This window comes from Rhinatrema bivittatum, chromosome 7 (assembly GCF_901001135.1).
Source record: "Rhinatrema bivittatum chromosome 7, aRhiBiv1.1, whole genome shotgun sequence".
In the NCBI taxonomy this organism is placed as follows: Eukaryota; Metazoa; Chordata; class Amphibia; order Gymnophiona; family Rhinatrematidae; genus Rhinatrema; species Rhinatrema bivittatum.
The window spans coordinates 262989004-263010038 of NC_042621.1; the positions used below are offsets into that span (position 1 = coordinate 262989004).

Sequence of the window (21035 nt, forward strand, 5' to 3'; positions counted from 1 at the left end):
TCACATGACCTTGAGAAAGTGACTCAATTACCTTGTAGTTATTAAGTAGCTTAGTGGTTTGCGCAATGGTCTCAGAATTGGGGAAGCCAGGATTCAAATACCACTTCTCCCGCTCATGCTCCTTGTGACCTTGAACAAGTCACTTTATCTTCCATTGCTTAAGGTACCCACATACAGTGTAAGCTCTTTAGGTCAGGGGCTACTTAAACCTGAATTCTAATAATGCTGTAAGCTGCCAGTTGTATCCTCTGGAAAGATGGGCTAACATTCTTTTTCTTGTTTATCTGCTTTCCTTAATCTTTTATCCACTTTGCAATACAAATAATTGCTTTTAATTTCAGCCTTATACAGAACGTAGTGGTAACTTCCTCTTGTCTGTCTTTGATAATTTGTAGGAATCAGGCAATATAAAATCTATTTCCTATCCTTTTAGGGGCATAATAAGTGAGTCAGATATTTAATTAAAAAAGATTTTCCCATCACAAACTGAGCTGGACTTTCTAATTTCGTGATCTTTGAAGGAAGAAATGAAATTTCAGCATTGCAAGGAAATAATTCATATATTTTGGAGGGACATCACACTGAACTCTAAAAACACGTATAATGCGGGGAGAAGGGTAACATCCTTAAAATGAGGAGGGGAAGTTACCAAAAAATCTGTTTTACATTCATAGCTCTTCTATGGAATATGAGCACCCTGGGAAGCAGGTTCAAAACAGAACCACCAGTCATACTCTGATGCTTTTGGTTTACTGATTAGAAGATTAAAAAAACAGCAGCAGCCATTAAACTTAACATGTTTTTGGAGACAAGATGCTAATGTTGGTTTGTTTTTGTTATTTGCAATTAAAGGACCCGTTGATTTGGTCTGGCAAAGATTACTGGAATTTGGAACAAACCACAAATGAATGAAACATCAAAACTTCCTAAGTGATGTGATATGCAAGCATTGTGCATGCTGTGACCAACTGCTGGAGCAACCAGATAGCGTCCTAATAATCTGGATAGTTTTGAACTGGCCTTTCTTTCTTTTCATTTACTTGAGTAAAGAAACATTTTAAACCGTGTTATAACTACTCAACCTTCTGTTCCCGAAGTGGCACTGGCAGTCCATCTTCAAAGACTTTAGAATAGCATTGAAATCCAACATGAACACATCCAGCACCCCTTATTCCAACGAGTGCATGAGGCACCTTACTTTTGGCAATGAATCCACATGGAATGAAAGCATGGTATCAAACACGACAAAGGCAAGCCTCTACCGTCTCTTCATTGGTGCCCAACGTCAGGAACCGAACTATATTGCTATTCCTGCCACTGTGTTCTACAGCATACTCTTCATCTTTGGCATCTTGGCCAATGGCCTCAGCATCCTAACCCTGCTAAAAAATGGACGCATGAGAGTGAGCGCTGTCCGCTTTTACCTCTTGAGCTTGGCCCTGGCTGACATCTTGTTGCTACTTACCATCCCTGTCACTCTGTACCGTTACTTATGGCAGTATTACCCTTGGTCCCTCACTAACCCAGTCTGCAAGCTGTACTTCATGATACGGCAAGTGTACTGCACTGCCACCAGCTGGACTATCATTGCATTTACAGCTGAAAGATACATTGCCATATGTCATCCCATGTGGTCCATTACTGGCCTTCAGCAATCACGCAAGCCATACTTGTTGGCAGTTATATGGCTGCTGTCTTTCATCAGTTCCATACCCATTGCTATAGTGTATGGTCAATCATCTGCTTGTATCCTGGATTACACTGCTATTACTCAGGAAGAAGCAGTCCTTGATTCTACAGTGTGTGAAATGCTGGAACAAAAACCCTATATCATCTACAAGAGCATAGTGCAAACACGCAGCATATTGTGCTTTGTCATGCCCCTGGTCACTATTATCATCTTTCACATGCTCATTTTCCACCACTTGAACCTGAATCACCGTCAACGGCAGCAGATTGGCCTGAATGGGACGTGGGCAGGTCGCTGCTCTTCTACCCATAAGAACCAGCCACGAAGTCGTCCCCTTTCAGAGAAAAAGGCACAGCAACTCATGGGTAAGTAGCATGTCTTGCACCTCTGAATGGAATACTGGATGATATATAATTATTATAGCTGATAAAGAAGACATGATATTTGTGTATACTGCAAAGTGAAAAGAGAGCTTACTGAAAATAATTTTGCAAGGTGTATCTCAACAGAATAGTAGCAAATGTATTTTTCCTCCTGGTGCTAACTGTACTTTGATGAAAATAAACTTTTCTTATTTGCATAAATGCATTACTGATGAGCAAGTGGGTCATCTGTGAAACTCACATATAAAAAAAGAAAGAGAAAAAGGTACATAACGAGTTTATTTGCAGATTGTTATCTTCCCAAGCATAAGGGAATCCTGAAACTGGTTTTCATATTCTTAGCAAGCAATGGCAGAAATATCCGAGCATGAACACATTACCTATTTTGATGTCTTGTTTCCACTCTTCTGACTAATTTTCTCTTTTCTTTGGTGTAATTGGAGATGGTGGGTGGTTCAAGAAAAAAATCTATAATGTTCAAATCAAAAGCTAATTTGGTGCTAGCCCCCAATTTTGAAGAAACCTTAGTTTTAAAAAATCAGAAACCTGATTTCACCTTCCGAATCACCATACGTTAAAAAACCCCCAACTAACTAATATACAATTCCATTCAATTTGTTTAAAAAATTCAAATATTTTGGGGGCCCATTCCCCCCCTCAGAATTTAAAACAATGTTGTTTTTCATACTTTTCCTAGCGGCCTATTTATTTATTTATTTATTTACTTACAAACATTTGTTATTCTACCTTTTTCCAAAAATGGCCTCAAAGTGGATTACAATCAAGTACAATAGACTAACAGTTACATTAGCAGTAACATTTGTTGTGGAGTTGTGTGTAGCCATCATTGCATAAATATCCAGGCATAGTGGATGGCCTGGGGATAGGCCTGGTTGAACAGCCATGTTTTGCTTTATTCTGGAAAGTATGGTAGCATGATGATTCAAAGTGAAGGGATAGAGGTACCTCATTCCAGATTTTGAGTGCAGAGCAGATGAAAGCTTGCAGTTTTGTGCAGGACAGTTTCATGGAAGTTGAGGGTAGAGAGAGGGAGGGTAGAAGTGTCTTTTGGGAGAACTGGAGTTCTCTAATAGGGGTGTAAGAGGCAGGAAGAAGGGGGAAATACCCTGGGGCCTGTTTATTCACACATTTAAGATAAAGAACAGGGTTCTGAATGTTATCCTGGTTTCTACCAGTAGCTAGTTTGTGTAAAATGGGCCTTTTGTGGTCCGTTGCTTTAGCTCCTACCAAAATTCTAACCACTGTGTGTTGTAAGAGTTCAAGGCATTTCACTATATTCTTCCCAAACACACAAGGGATTTCTACCCATAAAGATTTGATTGTGCATTTAGTCTCATGCAGGATGTTTATTCTGTTGGACTCTATGCCACCCCGGACATAAAGCACCACCCTGCCTCCTAAATGCTCCTCTCTGTCATTGCAATATAATTTGTACCCCGGTATAGCACTGTCCCATTGGTTATCCTCCTTCCACCATGTCTTTGAGTTGCCAATTAAGTCTATGTCATCATTCACTGCTATACATTCTAATTCTCCCATCTTACTTCTTAGACTTAATTGAAACATTTCAAAGTGTGTTTTTGTTTGTATTTTCATTCTGCTTTTTAATTGATAGGGATAAATTGGAATCTTTTAGCTCAAGTGAGTTTTTAATTACAGGCACTTAGACTACTTTTCTTATTATTGGAACCTCACTGTCGGGATGCCCTAATTCTAATGCATCATTAGTATCCTTTAAAGATACCTCCCTCCGAACCATGCGCTGCTGAGCGAATGTCGGCTTTCCCCTTTGTTCTAGTTTAAAAGCTGCTCTATCTCCTTTTTAAAGGTTAGCGCCAGCAGTCTGGTTCCACCCTGGTTAAGGTGGAGCCCATCCCTTTGGAAGAGACACCCCCCCCCCCTCCCCATAAGGTTCCCCAGTTCCTTACAAAACTGAATCCCTCTTCCTTGCACCATCGTCTCATCCACGCATTGAGACTCCGGAGCTCTGCCTGCCTCTGGTGACCTGCGCGTGGAACAGGGAGCATTTCAGAGAATGCTACCCTGGAGGTTCTGGATTTAGGCTTTCTACCTAAGAGCCTAAATTTGGCTTCCAGAACCTCCCTCCCACATTTTCCTATGTCGTTGGTGCCCACATGTACCACGACAGCCGGCTCCTCCCCAGCACTGTCTAAAATGCTATCTAGGTGACGCGTGAGGTGTGCCACCTTCGCACCAGGTAGGCATGTTACCAGGCGATCCTCACGCCCACCAGCCACCCAGCTGTTTATATTCCTAATAATCGAAACACCAGCTGGAACCAACACAGACATCCAGTATAATCTGTACAGAACTGAACCTAAAAAACCCATCAAACAGAGCATGTCTTCAATAATGATTTCTGCTAATTTCCTCACTAAGATCAAAGACAGTCCATTAAAAAAAGTTAATTTACCAATAAATTCCAAATTATTTGCAGCTTCTTTTCAGAGCTGCAACGGTAAGAGAACCACGGGAGTTCTCCCCACTGCCTCCCACACTTCCTTCCTAACCTTGCTTGTGCAGCCATCAGAATTCACTTGTAATGACAGCAAAGGAAAAAGGGCCAAGGAGAAGGCTCAAGATAAAGCCAGATAAATTGCAGCTGTGCTGTCACGAATGCCTCCTTGAACGCGCTTCTTGCCTCACCCCGCTACGTTCTTCATTTTAAGAAGTGGGGGGGGGGGGGGGGGAGGGAAGGGGAAGAGAGAGGCTTGTCGCTGTTTTATATTTTTCTTTTTTCTTTTTTTTTTTAATGAAAGTGCGTTTTCAATTTATGGACTCATGAGGTTTGTGGGATCACCAAACAGCAGGCTAAAAGCCAGTACAGAGAACAGACCCGACGGGCAAGCAGGTGCTAAAGGGGAGGAGGGAAATGCTCCTCCTGTGCTGAAGGGCTCGGCCGTCTGTTATTAGTGACCCAGAAAAGATTATGTTAACGTTGGCAAAAGAGCTGCAGTTTACAAAGAAATAATATGAGAGGATGGGGAATTATGCAGATGCCTGAGGCTCCCCCCCCCCCCCCCAATCACCTAAAATGGTTCCATCTCGGGCAATCAAGACCAATGAAGCTGGGAAGGGTAAAGGTCCTTCATGAAAGACATTAAACCATATAATTTATTTAAAAAAAAACCAAAAACAGATGAAAGGTTCTCTTTTTTGATATGTGGAAGAAAAAAAAAAAGCTTGAAATTACCTTACAAAAAATAATTCATGAAGAAGAGAAAGGACATGGAACATAAAATCCAGAGAGTTTATCACTCATTCTATGGATATGTCTCCTAGTTAAACACATTTATATCCATTAGGACCACTGCACAGAGAATATGGAGCTCACACATTAGCGGGAAATGAATAAAATGCCCTTCTCATGTTTGCTTAGTAATACATTTCAAAGGACAAATACGACATATCACGCTGCAATAATAATGGGAAAATGGCCAATTTACCACTGGAGGCCTTAAATCTTGTGTAAGGAAGGGACCACCATCAGGCACTTGCTCTTAGGCCTAAGGAGATCAGTAGCTCAGTCACTCAAAGTCCTCACACAAAAGGATGCTTCAAACAAAAATACATTTACTGACAGAACTAGGCGGATCAATGTTTCGACACAGGGGGGGAAAAAAGCACTCTGGCAATTTCAATAGACAAAAAGTTGCAAAGCCCATTTCCTCAAGGCACTTGAGAAAAGTTGCGGCAGTTACAGCTCACAAAAGGTCTCCCTTTCTCTTCAAACCTTGGCAAGGTCACACAGAAATCTTTTGTTCCCCCCTCAGAGTCGTCCCCCATGGCGGCTGGCTGGTGCAGCAGTGCTCTGGATGGGTCCCCTTATTCCTCGGACTGGGATGGCTGTTTTCCTGGTACTACCATGGCAGGTTCTCTTCTTCAACCACCACAACAGCAATCTGCGTCATCAGCCAGCCTCATCCAGTTCTCCTCCCTTCCTTTCCCGGCCCAGAGAAACAGCCAGCAGCACACTACCTTTTCCCTAACTCCACACGTCTCCTCCCTAAGTACCTGATTCACTAAGGGTTTCCCCCATAAACACAAACAGGCCGATACAGTACAGTGTGCATGGCCGAGCGCACTGATTGACACCTGTTTGGACGAGAGTTTTCGACACGCTCCTATTACCCCTCATACTGTAAGGGGTAATTGTGCATGGAAAACGTATGGCCAATCCCCCCGAAACTAATAGCGCTCATCACATGCAGCCTATTAGTTATTCACCCGGAATACTGAAAGTAAAATGTGCGGCGTTAACTTAGAAAGCACTGGGGAAAAGTGTACAGAAAAGCAGAACAAACTGCTTTTTCTGTTCACCCTCCGACTTAATATCATAGCGATAATAAATCGGAAGCCCCAAAAATACAAATAAAATAAAATAAAATACAAAAAGAATCTGCCTGCTGGACAGCGGGTTCGAAAACTGACACCAGTAAAATTAAGCGTCGGTTGTCGGACCTGCTGACAGCTGCCGCTTCCGCTAATAAGGGGGCGCTAGGGGGCGCGCTCGTGTCCCTAGTGCCTCCTTATTAGCGCGTGGCCTCATTTGAATACAAAATTGCGTGTCCAGGAGAGGTGCCTGGGCGCGTGTCGGGAGAGCGGGTGCTCGACTTGGAGCGCTGGCTCTCCTGCACCTCTTATTGCATCGGCTTGAAAATGGGAGAAAAGCTTTAAGGAATCTGGCCCTTAAGATGGTAACTTTCAAAACGGCACATGGGTACACATTGGCATGCATACCTCGGCTCAAACCCAGGGACGGGGCCATTTTATGTGTGCATGTTATAAAATAGCTTGGGTGCGTGCAAATATATGCGCAAAATTTTAAGTGGATGCACAAATCCGACACCTACCGTATAAGTCGGGGATTTTAAAAGGGGTGTACGACGACATATTTACTAGTTTACTAGTTAGTCCACTAGTTCGCCTAGTTAACAGCTAAGTCCTCCAGACCCAACCTGGCTTGATAGCTTGTACTTTCCCCAATTACCCCAGACCCTTTAAACTCCTCTGAAATGGCTCGATCTTATTCTTTATAATTTACACACCATCCAAGGCAGAAGTAAAGATATGCAGCAGCGGACCTTGGCATATGCTGGGGTGCATAAGTATTCACGTGCACATCTTTTGGCCAGGCCCCGACATGCCCGTTCCCTGCCAGGGCACACCCAAGCCACGCCCCTTTGTGCAAAGTTTTGAGATGTGTGCGCCGCTGCATTAACACGCATATCTGGGCGCGTTTTAAAATACAGTTGATGAATGCAAGCCCAACTTATTCGCACATCCCCTAATTAATGTGCTTGCCGGGCTTTTAAAATTCACCTTTTTAGTTTCTCTTTGAGTATTTATAAAATTGTAGCAAGATCTCCCTCCTGTGGGGATGGACCATGTCAATTAATATACTCCTATTACCACACCTTTCCACAACTTTCCACATTATGGAAGGCCTAGCAGGCACTTACCAAAAAAAAAAAAACATGAAAAGATTGAAGATCCTGCTCCTTGCCTCAAATATAAATACTTGGTGCATTACTGTGAGTGCAGTCAGTTGGGCCACCACTCCACATGGCTTATCATTTACCAATTTCTTTCTTACATGGCTTCTCCCCGAGGTGCTCAAGGCACGGTACAACAAATTAAAAGCCATGTTAAATCATCATATTAAATAAAGCATAAAGTAAAATACCATCAAACAGTTTTTAAAAGGGATAAATTACATTATTATTATTATTATTATTTTGAACTTTTATATACCGACGTTCATGTACACAATTACAGATCACATCGGTTTACAGTGAAACCTATATAGCATAACAGCTTTACAGAGAACAGGGGTTACAAAGAACTCGGATCCAGTAAAATAAATACAGGAGATATAAATACAAGATGCTAGCATCTGATGCCAAAAACTATCAACAACATTTAACTGGATATAAATGCTATTCATTCTCACAAAATAAAATTAAAATGGCCATAAGATCAGCGTAAATAATTACAGGCCGAGTACTAAACAACCAAAAGCTTGTTAGTGAGTTTTAGGAAGGCTAGCCAGTTTCACTGTGGGAACTATCATATCAGGGGTCGCTTTCGAAGATCTAAGTGGACAGGAAGGGAGATTATGAAGACCAACGATTCTCAAGATAGGCAGTGCTTTGAAGACTGGCTTGTGAAAGTCTTCCAGAAATCCAACTACTCTCCTCTTGCAGTGGGGTTCCCAGAAGCAAAGCATAAAGATGTTTATGTATTTGAAATAGTTATATTCCGCCTAAAATAAAGAATTATGCTAAGCGAAAAGGACACTAGGGATACAGCGGGAGACTGTTGATTTGAGGTTTCAAACGTGTGCACCAATGAGGTTATACTGTTTGTCAGAGGAAACCAAGGGTCAATGCTTTGTTTCCATATACAGAGCAGGGCCAGTGCCTCGGTATTAGGCAATCTAGGAAAACCTTCAGTCTTGCACTCCCCTCCCCAACAACTTACCCTCGGCAGCAACTCCAGCACAGCGCTCCCTCCTACCGAGGGCGGCAGCTTCAGTACAACGCTCCTTTCTTTTGTGGCACGTTGGCTTTGGCACAGCACCCTCTTCTTTTTGCCCCCCTGCCCATAATTCTTGCTCTCTCCCCCTGTCCTGTCTCTCTCTCCTCCCACCCCCCACCACAGCACTCTCCTCTTTCCCCTCCACTCCAATGCCAGGATACCAGCACCATCCCAATCTCTTTGCCCTCTTTCCACAGTGCCAGCATTCTCTTCTCATCTGCCCAGCACCTTTTCTTTCTCCACCCTGCCAACTACTCAGCACCTTATTTATTTTTTTATTTATAAACTTTTCTCTACTGATATTAGTAGCGACATCATATTGGTTTACAGCAGAACGGCAGGTAGAAATTACAATAAACAGGTATCAGGGGAGGGATTAGAAAGGAACAGAGAATTAGCAAAGAAATGTAATCAGTAAAAACATCAACTACTTGTATAACAATTATGACAGAACTATGTACAAGGATTCTCGCATTCTGTGCCCCTCCTGCTCAGTATACACTGGGAGGTCCACATTCAAAAGCCATTTAGACAGATAACATAATAGTTATATGTATAAATGGCTTACCTGGCTATGTTCAGCCTTTATCCGACTAAATTCTAGCTGGCTAGAATTTAGCCGGATAAAAAAGGGGCTTTTCAGGAGCGATCCAGGGATTAGTGGCATTATCTGCCTAACCTAGCCAAATATCGGGTATATCCAGCCTTGTGTGGCTGGATAACTCGCCACTTACACAGATATTTTCAGAGAATCCGGGTAAGTAGCACCCCATATGTCGTAGGCCTCCCAGCTCGATCCCGCCCTCCATCACCACATGGATCTACCTCACTCCCCACTCGTGGTACCCAAAACCTGCCCTGAATGTTTAAAAGTTTGAAACTTGCAAAGTTCTTAAACATTGCCGCTGGCCCTATATGTAGCCGAATAACTTTAAATGAGTCTATTCAGCGGGATGTTTATCCCGCTGAATATACTGGACAAGTTATCTGGCTACTGTTATCGGCCTACTGAATATTGTCCTCTCTCTGTTTCTACAATCTTCTCAGCACTCTCTTGCTAACCCACTCCCTCCCCAGCACACTCTCTTGCCATTCTCTCTCTGTCTTCTCTCCACCCCACCCCCTACACTTACCCAGCATTAATTTCCCTCTCTCTTCCCCTTCCTATTGTAGTAGATGCAGCCTCTTTCTGTATTCATCTTCCACCGGTGGGATAAGCTCCGTTTGCCCCAGGCTGCTTCTGTTTCTTCAAGCCCAGATGGGATTAGTTCTGCTGCAGCCCCAGGTCTCTTCTCTTCTTTGGCCACTGATGAGATGGACCCCATCAGCAGCTACCAACCTGTTCTTAAACCACTGGTGGAATGGGCTCTGCCAGCTGCCTCACGCAAAGGCCTCTTCCTGCTTTTCTGCCTCTGGCAGTATGGACTTTGCCAACAGGTCCACAGCTGCTTCCTTGATGGAATGGGCTTTGTCAGTGGCCCCAAGCATCATGAGATTTTGCCATCCCCAAAGTTTTGACGCTCTAGGTTACCACCTACTTCACCTAGTAGATGGAGCCTAGAGGTTAGACCATGCAACTAAGAGTCATGGTCTAACCACTAGGCTCTATAATCTGAAGATCCCATTCCTGCCACTGACAGTTTGTGTGATTTTGGTAAAGAAACTTTTATCTCACTCATCTCAGCTTATCTGACTGTAATTGGGTAATCATAAAAACATTTTCCCATCATTCCTTGCTCTTCCAAAAGCCCTCATTTAGCCAAGGTACCAGAGACTTGCAGTCCAGTTCTCCACCCTAGTCATGGGGGCTGCATGCATGGGGCGTTAAATTGCAAAGCTGACTTGGATTCATTCTGAAGCTGCTTCTGTATATCCAAATTATTATTATTTATGATGTTTGGCAATTAGAAATAAGAACCCCTGCTTACCGATGTGATCATATCTTCTTCTCCCAAGTACCTGTCTGCATTCTAACCTTCCCTTATGCCTAAAGTTTCATTTTTTTATAGCAGTATTGTCTGCTCCTTGGCTTCATCCTCTCTCTCTGACCAATAGTGCTTCAAATACTACATTTTATAATCTGTAAGCATTGCCTTAAACAGGATCATTATCTTGTTCTCAATCTGTAATTACTGTATTTTATTTATTTCTTTTTGTTCATTTAAGATTTCTAATTCGCCTTGCCATTCAAGAACTCAAATGCTCAAGGCGGGTAATAGCAATATTAAAACATTCACAGACACTACACAATAATTACATTTTACATAAATAATAAAAACATGAGTAGAAAACAATATATTTAAATAATGCCCCATCTATAATGCGGCATATAATGTTTAGTAGTTCAGAAAGGGTAATGATCATCCGGAGGTTATGTTAATAAAGTTCTCAGCAAAGGTTATAGGGCACCAGAGGGCTCCCTGGGAAATGAAGAAATTCACTGTTCCTGTTCAGACTTTGTGGCTGAGTCTCTTTAACCAAACCCAAATAATGTGTACATAATCGTCTCTAACAGTTACAACTGGAGATGTAATCAGTTTTAATGTTAGGGGGTACTTGCCGGTACTGAGTAACGGCACCTTTTCCCTCCACCTACTTTATCTTTTTCCTCTGTCTGTGGTCCCTGAAAATAACATGCATCCTGCATGTGAGTACTGGCACCTTTTTTCCCCCCCAGAAAGATAGCACTGGTTTTAATAATGTTTAATTATGGACTGTAGAGCAGAAATTGCATAATTTCATTAACCAATCACCACTATTTTCTATTTTCAACCAATTTAATTTTTTTTTTTATTATTGACAGTTTTTATTAATATAAAAGTATCATCTACAAAACAGAGTCAACGGATAGTAATTAAACAAGAAGAGTTGCAGAGCACCTATAGTCTGTATTCTCCATTAGAGATCTTTCAAAACGTAATCTGAAGTCAACCAATTTAATTTGGGAGGCAGAGGTATAAAGGGTTTTTCCCATTTGGGGGGCAATGATCAAACAGCCTGCCTAGATGTAAAGTCCACCAGGGAATCCAATGGCATCTACGCTTTAATCCAAAAAATACATATTCATGCATTTGGGCTGCAGAAATCCAAAGGCCAAATACCTTTTTGCAGGCTGAAGACCTAGAAGCCAGCAAACAAGGAACAGGCCAAGGGATCGTCGTCTCTAATCACCTGGTTAGCCAGTCAGTGTATTAAAGCAGTTGGGAAAGCTAATATCATATCCTGATGTATAAAGAGATATCACTAATAGAAACTGTGAAGTAATATTACCTCTCGTGCTTGTGCCCGACTCACGCCGAGTTTCGCCTCACCAGGGGCTGCCTCAGGGGCTGTGTGTAGGTGATCCCTAAATGAGCCAGAAAAAATTGTTTAGCTTAAGTGCGCCAAAATATGAACACTCTTTTGGTACAAATACGACGATAAAGCAATTCAGTCTCTGCTCTTGAATAACAAGGGTCCTGAGTCGGGCACAAGTACAAAATATACATCTGCTCTCAAAGATTTTACTTGGACATTCCGTGGTGTCTAATCTACATTATTGCCTAAACGGCTTTCTTAGACAACCTACCCTCTTGTTTTATCAGTAATATTACCTCTCTACAGGTCTCTGGTGAGACCCCACTTTGAGTATGCACTCAGTTCTGGAGACCACAAGTCCAAAAACACAATTTCAGTATAAGTTATACATAGAGAGAACAAAGGCACTAAATATATACTCTAGATAGAAGAAAGGGGAGCCATGAAACAAATATTCAAGCATCTAACAGACTTAGGGGCTGATGTAATATCCCTAGCGCACTCTTAACCAGCAATTAGACGAGGGTAAAATAGGTTCCAATCAATTCTCTAATGCAATAAGGGGATTAGCGCCTATTTAACGCGCGTCTAATGTGGCGTGAATGAGATAGCGCTCATCACATGCAAATGCATGTGAATGAGCCTATTCCTCATTCACTCCCAATGCAAAAAGATAAATGTCGTCTCAGACGCACATTTATCGCTCAGATATTAATGCTTGCCTAGAGCACTGGAGCACTGAAACATGGCTAAAGAACACCTCCCTCTCTTCCCTCTTACTATGCTGTCCCACCCCCATTCCCATCCTCAAACACTACGCCACCACAATCTGTGCTCTCCAGCCCAATGCCCCCTATGAACACCGCAGATCACTGCTCCCCATGATGACCTCCCCCCTCACCCAATTAATTGGCCTCACAACCTTTATGATCCTCCTCCTAAATGCGCAGTCCATTGTCAAAAAATCCATCATACTCAATGACATCCTCACTGACGATAGCCCTGACATCTGCGCCATCACTGAAACATGGCTAAAGAACTCCGACTCAGTCCTAACAAACCAACGATTTCCTGTGTCATTTGTTACAATCATTCATTGTTACCTATTATTAACTTACACCTTACAATTTGTTCACTGTAAAGCTCATCGTGTTACATATTCCAATTATTCATGATTACCTTTTATTAATTTACACTTTGTAACTTGTTCGCTATAAAGCCTGTTGTGTTACTTGTTCAAACTTTTCATTGTTACCTTTATTAACTTACACGTTGTAACTTGTTCTCTGTAAAGCTTGTTGCTATTTTTAGTTATCTGTGAACCGAGATGATGTTCCCAACGTATCCCAGTATATAAAAACACTTAAATAAATAAATAAATAAATAAATAAATAAATAAACAAACAAACAAACTCCCAATCGACCTATATAACATCTTCTCCATTCCCAGACTCAAGAAAAGAGGAGGAGGCCTCCTGCTTGCCGCCAAAAAAAATTCAACTTAACCCTCCAACCTATCTCCCCCCCCTTACAAACTGAAAATTGGTCTATTTAAATCGCCCACCCTCCAAATCTGCCTAATTTACGCCCCCCCCCCCCCCCCCCGGGCTCCTTGAGAACGACCCTTCCCCCTTGATTGAATACATCACCAAATACTTAGACATAAACTCACCTGCGATTATCCTCGGGGATCCTAATCTCCATGTACCCCTATCATCATGCGATTCCCTACTTTCATCCTTGAATGCCCTAGGCTTCAAGCAGATTATCTCTAACCCACACACAAGGCAGGCCACACCCTGGATCTCATCTTTACCAACTCCCTGATCCAACCCGACCCCCTCACTTGCAAACCCATCCCCTGGTCCAACCATTTCCACATTGAAACTACCTGCTCCATAAAAAACACTCTCACGTCCACACTCTCCAAGAAAACAATTAATTTCCGTAGACCATGCAAAACAGATGACCTCATCGCAGCCCTTTCCTGTGAACTTTCCAAACTAGACCTTACTGACGCCAAGTCCGCTCTTTCCTCATGGTATCAACTCACCAACACTGTAGCTAATACTGTCTGCCCTACTCAATCCCAAGAAATTAACCCTGCAAATATTAAAAAGAAACCCTGGTACACCCCAGAGCTTAAAACCATGAAACACAATCTCAGGAAACTAGAAAAAAGATGGCGTAAGGAACAATCCCCAGCCCTACAATTCATGTTCCGATCCCAACTCCACACCTACCGGGAAGCCATTGACAAGACTAAAAGGGATTTTTACGCCCAAAGGATCCATCAACTTCAGTTTAATGCCTGAGCCCTCTTTGAATTTGTCGCTACATTAACTAGAACTACTCCCACCCCCTCCCCTGACACCGATCACAAAACTAAATGCGAAGAGCTTACCCTATATTTCCACAAAATAGAAAAAATCATGGCACGCTTCCCCCCTTCTCCCACATGCACTAACTCCCCTACTACTAACCCCACCGCCACTCCGCCCACCCCCACCACATCCCAGGCAGTAAACATCCCTGCAGTACTCAAGTCATTCGAGACCACCACACACGTTGAGTTAGAATCCATCCTTAAAAAAATCAATCCTGCAGTGCACCCCTCAGATACTATCCCCACCAAAACCCTCCTCACCATCCCTAACATTATCTTCAAGCCTATTGCTAATATCATCAACAGCTCTATATCATCTGGCACTGTACCAATCCAACTTAAACAAGCCATAATAAAACCTATTCTAAAAAACCCTCCCTTGACCCATCTGACCCGGCCAACTATTGTCCAATCTCCAACCTTCCCTTTATTTCAAAAATCCTAGAAAAAATAATCAATAGGCAACTAACAAACTACCTAGATGATCACCACATCCTCTTCCCCTCCCAATACGGGTTCCGCAGACACCACAGCACCGAAACCCTCCTCATCTCCCTCTCTGACCATATTCTGAAAGCCCTTGACAAAGGCCAATCATACATCCTGGCCCTCCTGGACATATCCTCTGCATTTGACATGGTTAACCATAACATCCTAATGGAGCACCTAAGAGAAATCGGCATGTCCGACTCCGCACTCTGCTGGATTCAATCATACCTTACTAACAGACAATACAGAGTAAAAAGTGGGCTCTGTGAATCAAAACCCATTAACTTGTCGCAAGGTGTTCCTCAAGGTTCCTCACTGTCCTCCACCCTCTTCAATATATACCTCCTTCCCCTCTGCCATCTCCTATCCAGGCTCGGTCTTCCGCACTTCATATATGCAGATGACGTTCAGATCCTCATACCCATAACTGATACCTTACCTAAGGCCATGAAGACCTGGGAATCAGCCCTCACAGCCATCAGCTCCCTGCTCTCCGACAATTTTATTTATTTTATTTATTTAAGAGTTTTTATATACCGTCATTAAGTAATACACCATCATAACGGTTTACAGATGGGCACCTATAACAAAGTAAATATAGTTCATAAATAACATGGGTGGTGCCGTTAGAAATCGGTAACATATAAGAGTTTATATCAAGCGACATTGATTGTGGTTGGGTGTTTTATAGAGATTCATCTTACTGGTTGTCTACAGTTAAAATAAGTTGAAAACTAATTCCATTGAGCGCTGGAATTAAGGCGCTGGGTGCTTTGAGCCACTTAGCCTTAAATTGTTCTCTTTAGTTGCCTGTGTCGTTCTCCTTTTTGAAGGCTTTTTTGAAGAACCAGGTTTTGAGTTGTGTTTTGAAAAATTTATGATTGCTCTGAAGTCTGAGGTCAAGGGGCATGGAGTTCCATAATGTGGGACCGGCTAGAGATAAAGCACGTTCCCTCACCTGGGTAAGTCTTGCTGTTTTTACAGATGGAATAGGTAGGAGTGCTCTGTTGCTGACCTTAAATTTCTGTGTGGGACGTGTACTTTAAGTGTGGTGTTAAGCCACTCTGCTTTTTCATCGTGGATGAGTTTGTGTAATAGGCATAGTGCTTTGAATTGAATTCTTTGTTCTATGGGTAGCCAATGTAGGGTGGCAAGTGTATCGGATATGTGATCTCTTTTGCCTTTTCCAGAGAGAACTCTGGCTGCAGCATTCTGTAGAATCTGAAGTGGTCTTAGTGTAGTGTTGGGAAGTCCTAGTAGAAATGCATTGCAGTAGTCTGTGCTGGCAAATATCAGGGATTGAAGGACAGTGCGAAAGTTTGGCAGGGATAGTAATGGTTTAAGTTTTCTGAGTGTCAGTAGTTTTGCGTATCCTTCCTTTACCTTTAGTGCTATGTGTTGTTTGAGATTTAGTTCATTGTCAATAATTACTCCGAGGTTGCGAACTTTCTTAGTTAAGTCAATTTTTTGGGTGTGATTGGGAAATATTGGAGTTTGTGAAATATTCATGCTTTTCCTTTCTAAGTGTATGAATTCGGTCTTGTCAATGTTGATTATCAGCTCCATTTGGTTTAGTAGTTGCTTTATTATGTCCAGGTACATCAGGGCTAAGCCTATTGTTTTTTCAATGGTTTCATCAATTGGTAGGATTAACTGGATGTCATCGGCGTAAATGTAGTGTGTGATTCCAAGTCCAGCAAGAAGGTGGCATAGTGGCAGTAGGTATATATTAAACAGAGTAGCAGATAGTGCTGACCCCTGTGGGACACCAGTTTTTAGGGTGATTTTATCGGATAGGTTGTTTTTGATTTGGACTTGAAAGGCTCTGTTATTTAGAAATGATCTGAACCATGTGAGTGTCTTGTCATGTAGTCCTATTTCTTCAAGCCTTTTAATTAGAATACTGTGGTTCACTGTGTCAAAGGCGGCTGATAGATCTAGCAGTATCAGGATATACTGTTTTCCGCTATCGAACCCTCTTAGTATGTTATCTGTTAGTGCAAGTAGGAGTGTTTCAGTGCTGTAGTGTTTGCGGAAGCCGTGTTGAGATGGGTAAAGGATGTTGTTATTGTCTAAGTGTTCAGATAGCTGTTTTTGTACTGTTTTTTTCAATTAGTTTGGCCATTAGCGGTAAGTTTGAAATTGGTCTGTAGTTTGCTAGTATTTGGGGATCCAAGTTTTTCTTCTTGAGTATTGGTTTGATGATTGCTCCTTTCAGTATGTCTGGTAAGTACCCTTCTTCTAGTGAGAAGTTTATGATTTTTGCAAAAGTTGGGGTGGTGATTTCAGTAAGTTTTTGATTTCTACAATGGGTAGAGAATCTATTTGGTGAGGGGCGGGATTTATGTTTTTTGATCAAGGTTTCGACCTGGTTGATTGTATTTCCTCAAATTCGGACCATGGTGTCAGGTCTCTCTTGCACATTTTAATCTCTTGTTTGGGTGTCTTAGGTATTTTGTTCTCAGGTTCGCAATTTTATCATTAAAAAAACTTGCTATTTCATTGCATCTATTTCGGGTATGCTATCTGGTGAGTTTGTATCATCTTTCATAAGATTATATCACTATTTGAAACAGGGGTTCTGGGGTTATTCATGTTACCTTCACGCTCAATACCTCTAAAACAGAGCTCTTATACATCTTTCCCCACTACAAGAACTCCAACCCTCCCATACCTATACACACCACCCCCCACCACCTCCTTCTCCCAACAAGTTCGCAGCCTTGGTGTCACACCCTTGACAACCACTACAACCTAAAAAAATAATTATTCTACCCTGAAAGACGGCTTCTTCAGCTTCACATGCTAAAAAAAACTGAAACCTCTGCTTCATCTTAATGACTTTCGCACAATCCTCCAAGCCACTATTTTATCTAAAGTTGATTATTGCAGCGCCATCCTCCTAGGCCTCCCACAAAATGCCCTCCAGCCCCTTCAGGATGCCCACCGATATGATCCACATCACCCCTGTCTTCAAACACCTAGATTGGTTGCTAATCACTTCACGGATTATGTACAAATACCTCACCATCATTCATAAATCTATTCACAACCATGACATGCCCTGGTTCAAAGAGCACCTCCAATTTTGTACCCTTGACAGACCAACCAGAACACAACACCCTGCGATGCTGCATATACCCTTGCCTAAACTGACAAAACTTAAGTCTACCAAAGAACGTGCCCTCTCCATCGCTGGGCCTGCCCTTTGGAACAAGATGCCTCCCCAGTCTTTGCCAGGAACTGTGCCCAAAGAAATTCAAACAGAACCTCAAGACCTGGCTCTTTAAACAGGCCTACACCTGAACCAACCCATACTTTACCCTCCCTTTTTCCTCTCTGCCCCCCTGTAAATACCCCTTCGTAACTTCACCTTTAATATATAATCTCTAAAACCCATAATGTCTTCCTCCCTGTTTTGTACATTCCCCCTTCAGGTCACAGAGGATTTTCTTGAACATGTTTATCCTCCTGTACATATCCTCACCAAGCCATTGCAACTCATGTATGTTTGTATAATACTATTCGCCATCCCCCCCATGCCTGTAATATTTGCCCTTTCTACATAGTTATCTATGCCCTTTCTCCTGTTGCTACATTAGGTTACCTGTTTATTGTAAAGCCTTTTGCTGCATTAAGTTACCTGTAAACCGGGGTGATGTTCCCAACGTAACTTGGTATATAAAAATGCTTAAATAAATAAATAAATAAATAAAATAACTCGGCAGACCGCCAAGTTATGAAGACCAACGCCGGTAAACTCGGTGTCGGTTTTCATAACCGGCCATCTGCCAATAATGAAAATGGCCACCGATAAACTTGGCAGCTGTTTTTATTACTGGTAGGTTATGAAAACTTGGGGGCCGTTTTCATTACTAGCAGACAGGCAGCCGCAACCCCCTATTTTAAATATTGCATGGCGCCCCCACCCCCCCCCCCCTTTGGGGCACCATGCATGCATTAAGAGAGCGGGCGCTGACTGTTCAGCACCCGCTTTCTATGCGCCCTTATTGCATCGGCCCCTTATAAAGTACCAGAAGGAAGCATTTTCCATAGACGGAAAAGCTCAAGGATAAGGATTTTCATATGAAACCGAAGGGAGGGTAATTTAAAAAGGTCTGTGAGAAAACATGTTTTCACTGAGAGGGTGGTGAACATGTTGATCAGACTTTCAGTGGACATTACAGGAACTAAAACAATGGCAGAATTCAAGCAAGCATAGGAGAGACATAAAGGTATCTTAGTAGCAGAGGGAGGGAGAAGACCACAGATCAAATAAAGACCAGGGGACGCAAAGTAGGGAAGCAAAAACAGGCAGACTGTTGAAACAAGAGCTCCTTTTCTGCCAATATCTTCTGTTTCTATGGTAGTAATAACAATCGATTGACAGACTGGTTCACTAAGCTTCCCCCCCTTCACATAAACTATCAATTATAGATAAATACAACAAAAACTACTATTGGGTTTTGGAAATACAGACTTTTCTCCGTTGAATGGACCTGTCACATATACTGGCCTTTAGCATCCTAACCTTGCTGAATTTTGTTTGAATGATTTGGATTTCATGACTTAAGGAGATAATCAACAGCTTTGTTCTTTTCCTTTCAGGTGCCGTGGTGGTGGCATTTTTCCTTTGCAATTTTCCAGACACTGCTTCATCGCTCATGCAGATTTATATTGATAATTGGAATGCACATGTCTACATAGTGTACACCTGGCTAAAGACTTATCTCTCTCTGCCACTTTGGTACCTCAACAGTGCTCTGGACCCAATCCTATTTTGCATTTCCTCTACTTCTTTCCGCAGTGCATGCTGGGAAAACCTGGTCCCACTTTTCCCCTGGATTGACAAATCTCTCAGTGGGGTTGACAACAAATTTCAGGTGTCCTCTGTAAAATCAGCGGGGTCATCCCTAGTGTCAGCACCAAGTACTCGGTCTACATGGACATTGAATTCCAATGAAGGGGAGCAAAAAGAATTTGCAGGACATGCATGGGCCAGCGACCCTCAACTCTTGTCTCTGAGGCGTTTGACCTTGATAGAGTGCAACTACTCCATCCCCTAAAGATTGTATTTTGTAATAGTTGTAGGTGACAGTATACCGTGTGATAGCAAAAGCCTCTGCATGCTACAATGCAGTATTAAAACAGCGCAGTCTCCAGATGGATGATTTACACTACAAAAAATTCTCAATGACATCTGTATAATCCTGGCTCAATAAAACTCGTTGGCTATCATGATATTTCATTCCCTATAGCCAAGTACAACAAGCTTGCTTGCTAAGTTGCGATAATGCACGTTAAATGTTGAATTCAGCATTTAACATGTGTTACAACCACGTTAATGCATGTGATCACGAATATTTATGTATGTAAGTGTTGCCAATATCACCTGCTGATATTCTTGGGGCCCTACCTCCAGAACTCTAAAAGAGTGGCTAGCCCCAATTCATGGCTCCTCCATTCCCATGCTCCTACATATATGAATAATGACTCCCACACATCAAATAACCCCAAAGTACATTTCCACACTTGAAGGCTGCCATGCCCCTGACTCTAAAGCCTGCTCCCTAGCTGTAAATCCGATCTCCCATCCACTAAACAGAAAAACTGTGGACTCCCCCAGCACTAGTTCCCTCATGGTCCCCTTCTCCCCCCTGGGATACCACTTACCTCTGAGGTCACAGTGGGTAGGAGCCAACCCCAATTGCTTCTACCCTGCTGTCACAGTAATCCAAAATGGTGACCCACATGATGGGCATTGGGAAGGATCTTGGGTTAGCTGGCACCATTTTGAATTAGAACAGCAGCAGACAGGAGAGACTGGGAATCATTCCTGCCTCATTACAACCTGAGAGAGGGGGCCAATGTGGTAAGGACTACAATTCTGTGTCATGGGGAGGGTTTTGGAGCTGGGCGCATGGCTGCCTCAAGAGGGCATCTGCGGTGGGGCAGGGCATCACTTAGCGTTAACAGCCACTTTAAGATCATGACCCGGGGGGCCAGGAGTGCATATTGCCATGGCTGGTAACATCTATACTTTCTTGACTGTGACACACAGTTTAGTCCATCCTACAGGAAGCAGCTTTTATTTAAATGGCACATTAACATGCTGTTTTAACGCAGGTTAGTAAATAGTCACCCTTCTCTGGTATTGTCTCAGATACTGCCCATCCAACTAACCCCACCTTGGATTTCAGATATAATT

The 21035-nt window shown here is 42.5% G+C and overlaps 1 protein-coding gene across 1 annotated transcript; it reads left to right on the forward strand.

Annotated features, from left to right (window-relative positions):
• The first annotated feature begins 1013 nt into the window (after positions 1–1013).
• Positions 1014–19998, forward strand: LOC115095879 (neurotensin receptor type 1-like). Its single transcript, XM_029610171.1, has 2 exons — positions 1014–2055; positions 19436–19998. The coding sequence occupies exons 1-2, from the start codon at positions 1149–1151 to the stop codon at positions 19891–19893; spliced, it is 1365 nt and encodes a 454-aa protein (XP_029466031.1). The 5' UTR covers positions 1014–1148; the 3' UTR covers positions 19894–19998.
• Positions 19999–21035: the final 1037 nt, after the last annotated feature.

Bases quoted from the DNA above. Each gene is read 5' to 3' on its own strand.
- LOC115095879 (XM_029610171.1), top strand. From the start codon at position 1,149: ATGAACACATCCAGCACCCCTTATTCCAACGAGTGCATGAGGCACCTT. The intron at 2,056-19,435 runs GTAAGTAGCATG...TTTTCCTTTCAG, and splicing joins AAAGGCACAGCAACTCATGG to GTGCCGTGGTGGTGGCATTT.